We start from the raw sequence: 8,052 nt of genomic DNA on the forward strand, positions 1-8,052 counted from the left end.
AACAATGGTTGTGTCATTACCTCTGCACAGCAATCCCCTGAGGAGGGGCCTGTACCCAGGAGTGTGGGGAAACACGGGCCAGCCCTGTTCACGTTGCCCGGATCTCCCGGGGGAACATAATGAATTAAATCCTGCCATACCCAGGAGATCTGGAGGGGAAGCTGGCAGCAGCCTTCTGATGAGCATCCTGCTATAAGCTTTGTTTATAGGACATATCTGAAGAAAGTTAAGCGCCTGCTTTCAATTTTCCTCCTGAGATTAAATGAAGCAAAGGTGGTAGACTGCAGCTGTTTTTTCCTTTCCCTCAGCTAGACTTTTCTTTACCCTGCGTGCTGTTGAAAATCGGACTTGGCCCAGGCATAGTGGCACATGCCTGTAATCCCAGCATTCTGGGAGGCTGGGGGAGGAGGATCAAAAGTTTGAGCTCAGCCTGGGCAACTCAGCAAGACCTTGTCTAAGGAAAAAATTATTTGGGGAATGTAACTCAGTAAGAAGGCCCTGGGTTCAATCCCCAGTACTGGAAAAACAAAGGGGAAAAACATCAGACCTGGCAGTCACTTTCTTTTAGCCTGTGCCAGTCCCATGTAGAGCAGCACCAATAGTTTTAACAACAGTGTAAGAAGACTATCATAATAAAAAGGTTTCTGTGTCTCTTTCTAAAAAGCATAACCACAGCTGTTTCCGGACACAAAGACCCTGAGAGCCAAGCTGTGAGAAGACTGAGTCAGCTGCCCGCCCACAGCAGCAGAAGTCCAGGTGCATCAGAGGAGCTCCTCCCCATTAGAATCTACTTGGCAAAACAGCGAAGACTGGGAAGTTCTCCTCTCCAGCCCCTTTCTTCCTTCCTGGCCCAGGGCTGATGGAGCAGTGACACACAGGTGACTGTCAGTAGGTGAGGCCAGGTATGTTCCAGCTTGGTTAGGAGCACGGTGGGGTGGGAAGGGGTTGACAACCGGAAGTTGTACCAGGCAACCTCTGAGATCAGATGACCATTGAGCCACAACCCTTTTCACTTGGAATCATACAAGGGTGGAAATGGTCTTCCCAATAATTCTAGGTAAACTCAGGCTACCAGAGAATGCTTAGCATGAACGATTGATAGTATATGGCTGTATAAATGGAAGAACAGAGGCAGGCAGAGAAAATGACAAGTCTAAGAGTTAATGTTATAGAAAGTGTACGCACATCCCTGCTGGATGGTTAAATTACAATAGAAGCAATCACTATTCTTTGTCTGAACTCAGCTAGACCCTTAACCCTACTTAAGGAAGTTCCGTGTTAGGAGCACGGCCATGGCAGTATTTAGATCCTAACTGGAAACATGACATGGACTTGATAAGCATCAGGGCTAGGCTGTTAGGGGGTTCCCAGGTACCTGTTTTGGTCAAAGGGATTGAGAAGAGTTGCTGAAGAAGCTTGTTTTCTGATGTTCTCAGGACTACAACCACATCAGCAGGGAGGGTGTCTCTGTTTTTCTCAAGAACCCCAGAAGCATCGTATAATACCTGCAACACAAACAGCAGATGGCAAGTTGTCAAGGTAACCATCCATCCTGGAGACACCAGCAAGATATAAAATTCATCTTGACCAAGCCAGGATTTCAAATCCAGGACACCAGATAAGGGAGGTGCTGGGGCCACAGTGGCACATGACTGTAAACCCAGCCTTCAGGAGGCTGAGGCAGGAGGATTACCGAGTTCAAGGCCAGCTTGAACTGCAAAAAAAGACTTTGTCTTGAAAAAAACAGAACAAACATAAGCAAAGAAAAGAAAAACAGATAAGGGGAAAGTTGTAACTTTGACAAGTCAACAGCTTCTTGTTCAGTTGTCTTTGAAGAATAGGATCCTATCAAAGATAATTCACATCAGAATAATTATTAAAATATATCAAACACTTGCTATGTGAGAAGGATCCACCTTATGAGGGAAACATTATTATCTTCATTTTACTGGTGGGCAGGCAGAGACTTGAAATCAGATTGCATAATGTGAGTGGTAGTCAGGCATCAAACCTGTGCAGTTGAACTCCATTCTCACACCAGCAAACTCTCACAGCCACCCAGGGTACTCATGGGATCGGAATGATCTCTCAAGGATGTTGGCTGAACAGCCTTTGGTTCTCAGAACAGAGGGGATCTAGCTCAAAGAAATCTTAATATCCCAGAAAATCCCTTTTCTCAAGTACAATTAAGGATTTTTTGGTATTGGTTTTTGGTTTTGGTTTTGGTTGTTTCAGTCCTGGGATTAGAATTCAAGAATGCTCTACCCCTGAGCCACATTCTCAGCCTTTTATTTTTTGTTTTGAGACTGGGTCTTGCTAAGCCTCTAAGTTTCCCAGGCTGGACTCAAACCTGGCATTATCCTATTTCAGCTGTCCAGAGTGCCGGGACTGCAGGCATTACAAATAAGCTTCAAATGACAAATGGATGCAGCAATGAATATAGAGTTCAGAGAAAAAGGGGTCTTTTATGATTTAGATCTGAACTCTTTCTCCAAAACCTCATGTGTTCAGTGGCGGGGCTTTGAAAAGGAGATTGGAACGTAAGGGCACTGTGCTCATGAGTTCATAGTTAAGTGTGCTGCTAGGAAGTGGTACTTGTTCAGAAGAGGTGATCATTAGAGGCCTGGCCTGGAAGGGTGTATCTCCCTCCTTGGTTCCTGCCTTCACTCCTCTTTGATTCCTGGCTGCCATGACATGAGCAGCTTCCTTCTCCCTAGGCCCTTCCACTGTGCTGTTTCTGCATTTGAGCCTGACAACCAGGATCTGAAACTGTGAGCCAAGATGAACTTCTCCTCCTTTACATTGTGGGTATTAGGTATTGTGCCTCAGTGACAGGAAAGTGACTAACACAGATTTTGGTTCTGGGAGTGGGACAGTTGCTGTGATTACCTCGCCATGTGGTATAGAAGCCTTTGGAGCTGGTTCATAAGAGGATTTTAGAAAGGTTTGGAGATGTCAGCTCGAGCCCTAGAATATTTCAGGCAGAGATTGATAGGAGATTCTGGTCAGAGCCCAGAAGAAAGAATGACAGTAATGTACACAATAAAGTCTATCCTCATGAAGTTTTAGTTGGGAATAAAAATTCCATTGGCAATTGGACCCCAGGCCACATATTTATGCTCTAGTAGAAAATGTATCTACATTTTGTTCATGTCCTGAGACTGCAGGAGACTGAGACTAAGGGAGATAGGATAATTAATATGGTGGAAGAAACTTCAAGGAAACCCAATATTCAGGCTGTAGCATGGATACTACTTGCTATTTCTAGCAAGATCTATAGTAAACAAATAACAGAGTTCAGTGATTTAAAAAGTACAGTTTCATCAGACAGAAAGTGCCTGCAAAGTTGGGGCAGTGGTGATCATGGTCGCTGAAAAGATGAGTATTAAAAAGAAGCCAAATTTGCTGTGTGTAGTGGTGCACACCTTTAATCCCAGCACTCTGGAGGCTGAGGAAGAAGGATTATCATGGGTTCAAGGCCAGCCTAGGTTACCTAGTAAGTTCAAGGCCATCCTAAACTACATAGTAAGACCCTGTCTAAAAAAAAAAGAAATCAAGTGCTCTGCATCAGGACAGTAGGAAAGTTGACTTGAGGACATGTTAGGAATCAGCAAGCCTGATAGGCTCAAACATGCAAAAGTGAAAGACTTTACTTTAAGACGACAGCCCCAAGGTTCCCTGCTTAAGAAAGTCTGATAAGGAATTGGTTCCTAAGGATTCATTTCACAGTGCTCAGCCATCCGGGGACTCAAAGACCTCTGCAGTCTGGGTCCAAAGGGATGTGGCTACTACTTGAACTGGTGAAAGACCTTGGCATTATCCAGGTGATGCTGGTTTTAGAAGCATATAGAATATAATGCTGTGGGGTCAGGGAAACTACCAATCAGATTTGAAAAGAAGCCTAGGAGGCCAGAGAGTGTATTGCTATCTGAGAGGGCAGTGTGTGAAGCTGTGAGAATGAGGCTAAAATTTCAGTGAAGTCCCTAGGAAGTTGGAGACACCACAAATATGGAACATCTACTGAGGAAGGCCAAAGGCAGTGAACAAAGTCACCCCAAAGAAAAGTCATGAGGCTGCAACTGGCAATGCTGTAGAAGTAAGAACACCAAAGCCCTTTGGAGTTCATATCTCACTATAACTTGTCCCAAGTGCTGGACATGGAACTACAAAATATAATGTCTGCCCTGCTGGGTTTTAGTCTTGCTTTGGTCCCAGTCCTTTTTAATCCTCCTATTTTTCCTTTTAGGAATGGGACTGTTTACCCCATGCCACTGTATGTTGGAAGTGTTTAACTTTCTTTTAGATTTTTCACAGTGGCTCATAACAAAGAGTTTGCCTTGAGTCTCAGAGGAGACTTTAGACTTGGACTTTTCAGCAATGCTGAAACTGTTACAACTTTGGCAACTCTTAGAGACGAACTACATACCTTTTGAATAAAGGATATGCATGAGTCTTTTGGGAGCCAGAGGCAAATGTTATGGTTTAGACCTTGAATATCTCCCCTAAAACCTCATGTGCTCAGAGGTGGAGCTTTTGGAAGGTGACTGAAACATAGGGGCCCTGAGCATTTCTAGATGAGTGTGCTATTAGGGGGTGGGGTCTGGGTCACTGGAGGTGTGACCTAGAAGGGTGTATCTCCCTTCCCTGGCACCTCCTTTCTCTCTCTGCTTCCTGACTGCCACAACATGAGCAGCTTTGTCCCACAGCTGGCCCTTCCACTGTGCTGTTTCTGCATTTGAGCCTGACAACCATGGACTGAACCCTCCGAAACTGTAAGCCAAGATAAACCTCTCCTCCTTTAAGTTGTGGGTGTCGGGCATTGTGTCTCAGCAATGAGGAAAGTGGCTAAGACAGGATCCTAGAAAAGGGAGGAAGGAGAAATAAAGAATAAAAGTGGGCAGGAACAATGGGTCTAAGAGGAGGAGATGGAAAAAGAGGGGACAGGAACAGGAAGCAGAGAGAACAGGGTTGTGGATTAGGGTGAGGTGTGGTATCTCAGAATTGGAGGACATTAAAATGCAGTGAGACATTAATGTTAAGGTAAACGAACTAGTTAAGGGCAAAAGTTGGATTGAAATTTCTGACAAGAATCCAAAATACAAAGTATAAAATACTATATGGAGGGGCTGGGGATTTAGCTCAGCGGCAAAAGCGCTTGCCTGGCAAGCGCAAGGTCGTGAGTTCAGTTCCTGGTACCGGAGAAAAACCAAAAAAAAAAAAAAAGACCCTGTCTAAAATACTATATGGAGAGAAACATAGTCCCTTCTCCTTGTATAAGAATTACCTTTCAGCCAACATCTAGTCAGGTAAAATTAGTTTCAGTGCCGTGATATGAATATAAAAGATAATTTTGACACACCTTGAATCAACAAAATAATCCCCAAAGCCTTGTATTAAACTCCCATCTATTTTCTGGATCCAGGGCTTCAACAAAGCCCACAGGAACCAATTAGCCATAATTCAGTTGGCTCCTCTGGGAGTAATAGGAGCAATGACTTGCTGGCTACAGAGCTAGAGAATTTCCTGAATCAGTCACTAATCTGCTTCAGGAACTTGAAATTGAGACAGAAACATAATGTCTGAGAAGTGGAAATTTCAGTTAACATTGTAAAAGCTTAACATCTGGATAATGAAGCGAAATTCTTCCCCATTCATCTGGGCTTTTCTGGTGGCATGTCAGTGTACGCTAGCTCAGTCTCTAGCACTTTGCTAGAGACTGAGCTGCACTGTGGTGTTAAATTTCCTGCATCATCCAGGTGTCTCCAAATGACTAGAATGTGAACATTCCCTGCGGAACACCACGAAGTCTGTAATATGTTTTCTCTCTGGAGAGCTGTCAGTTGTGGGCCAGCCTTCAGGTGAGCAGCAGATGGTGGCTCTGTGGGCCACCCCAGTGAGATATTGCTTCTATGCCAAGGCAACCTTCAGTGAGCAGAAGCACTGATTAGGGGTTCAAGAGTAATTAGGAGGAGAACGAAATCTGCAAGCACTTTCATGATTGGCACCAGCAAGGCAGTACCGACGCTCACTGTGTGAGACTCAGGTCTCATAACGCCACTCGCCTCACCTTTCCCGCGTAGTGCCGAATGCCAAAGCACAGCTCCACTCCTTTGGGCCGCCAGAAGTATTTGCATCGAAGATTATCTTCAAACTTATCTGTATGGGTTTTCATGTTGGAAAGTTACAATATGAGTTGTTTGCTCTTGCAAATAAAAACATGCTCATTGAGCCACAAGAGACTCAGAATAAAAGTTTTCAAACAATTCTGATATCATCACTGTATGTACAAAGCTGTGAAGACCACCTGCACAATGGGTGTGTCTGATTTGCCTTCCCTTAGTCATTCAGTGTCATGTGCATTGTCAACCTGTGCCCAAAGAGGGCATGTGTGGCTTCCTCTGACAACTCCTAATGGCTGCTAATGGTACCACAAGCTGGTAGCTTTCAAACCATGTGGATGTACCACGGAAAGCAGACAACACAGATTTAACCTTAGTACACTGTGACATTATGAATTAAAGAAAACCACTGAGGATGACAATAAAGAAAACCACTGAGGATGACAAAATGAAAACCACAAGAAGTGAATGTCTTTCACAAATCAATTTTTCAAGTATAAAGTTGAAACTTTCTGTATCTCGCTCACAATATTTGTTTTGTCGCAGTTGACAGGAAAGAAGGGCCTGATGTTCCCCAAGAGCTACTTTTTGCTTTTCTTCCATTGCTACCCCAAATGCCTTGTACCCAGCATACCTACCTCAGGCTCCCCACAGCCACTCCAAGAGATATAGGCTTGGGCTGAAGCAGGCATCAGGCACAGGCTTAGCCCAGATGACTCTGCACCACCACCTCTCTGGATGATTCGACCCTTCTGCAGCCCTTCTCAGTTAGGTCCATGAGGGGCCCCTCCCCTACCCGTAACCAAAGTCTGATATTGCACATGCACAAGACCACCATCTTTTTCTGTGTAACCAGCCTCCCCATAGTCTTAGTGGTCTCGGGCCACACACTGAAGTATAGGTAGGTCCTAGAAAGACTTTTTAAGACATATTCTTGCCTACTCAGGATTTGCATCTTGTGTTAGAGCGTGCTGAACTGGAACGTTAAGAGCGAGGAATACCAGAGGCCACTGGCCCTGAAAGCAGCCAGCAGCTGAAGTTTATGATGCCAACGGTTGTCGGCACTAAAAGCTACCAGCAGCCAGAGCTAGTAACATCAAAGTCTGTTGGTGCCGAACGTTGCCAGCAACTGGGGCTTGTAACACTGAGGAATGCTAGCTGCGAAGACTGGTGGAGCGCAACAGAGGATTGCTGGGAGCCATCAACTCCAGCAGCAAGAAGAGTTCCTGAGGCCTGGTCATAGCTGCTTGCTCCAAGAAGCAAGGAGGGCCAGTAACAGTAAAAGAGCTGATAGCCACGGGTAGAAGCTCAGGGACTGCTGTGGTTTATGTCTACTTGTCCCCCACCATGCTTCCTGTGCTCATAGGTGGAGCTCTGGGGAGGAGATTGCATCCTGGGCATGTGACACTCATCCATGGATAAATGTGATGTTTGGAGGAGGTGGTCACTGGGGCATAGCTTGGAAGGGTGTATCTCCCTTGATTGCTCTCTGCTTCCTGCCTGCCTGCCATGAGCTGCTTCTCCTGTGATGCACCTTTGCCACACCGCCCTGCCTTGGAGCCAGCCACCCATGGACTGAAACCTCTACAAACCGTGAACCATAATAACCTTCTCCTCCTTAGAGATGTAGGTGTCAGGTGCTGTGTCTCAGTGCTGAGAAGGTAACTAAGACAGGGCTATTAACACTAAAAGCTGTCCCTTGCCAATTTATGATTTCTATGAGAAGTGAGCAAGAATTCTCAGCCTATTGGTAATATCTTAGTGGCCTTCCCCTTTAGAAGGGATCTTCCCTTTTAGAAGCCTGGGAAAAAGAGGAAAGACAGCGCTGACAGTTCTCATCAGTGGAGAAGCAGCTCACAAACTGCCTCATGTCAGACTTCCTCCTTCTCCTTCTCCTTCTCCTTCTCCTTCTCCTTCTCCTTCTCCTTCTCCT

At 45.3% G+C, this 8,052-nt stretch overlaps 1 protein-coding gene across 1 annotated transcript in view; it reads right to left on the reverse strand.

The window, feature by feature from the left end:
* Myo3b (myosin IIIB) overlaps nt 1–8,052 on the reverse strand; it is a 417,836-nt gene that overhangs the window by 184,843 nt on the left and 224,941 nt on the right. Inside the window, exons 22-23 of the mRNA XM_013518810.1 lie at nt 6,068–6,156; nt 1,376–1,505 (exon numbers count right to left, since the gene is read on the reverse strand). Coding sequence (XP_013374264.1) covers nt 1,376–1,505; nt 6,068–6,156 — 219 coding nt within the window. The remainder of the gene's footprint in view (nt 1–1,375; nt 1,506–6,067; nt 6,157–8,052) is intronic.

This window comes from Chinchilla lanigera, unplaced genomic scaffold, assembly GCF_000276665.1.
Source record: "Chinchilla lanigera isolate Chin_1 unplaced genomic scaffold, ChiLan1.0 scaffold00048, whole genome shotgun sequence".
In the NCBI taxonomy this organism is placed as follows: domain Eukaryota; kingdom Metazoa; phylum Chordata; class Mammalia; order Rodentia; family Chinchillidae; genus Chinchilla; species Chinchilla lanigera.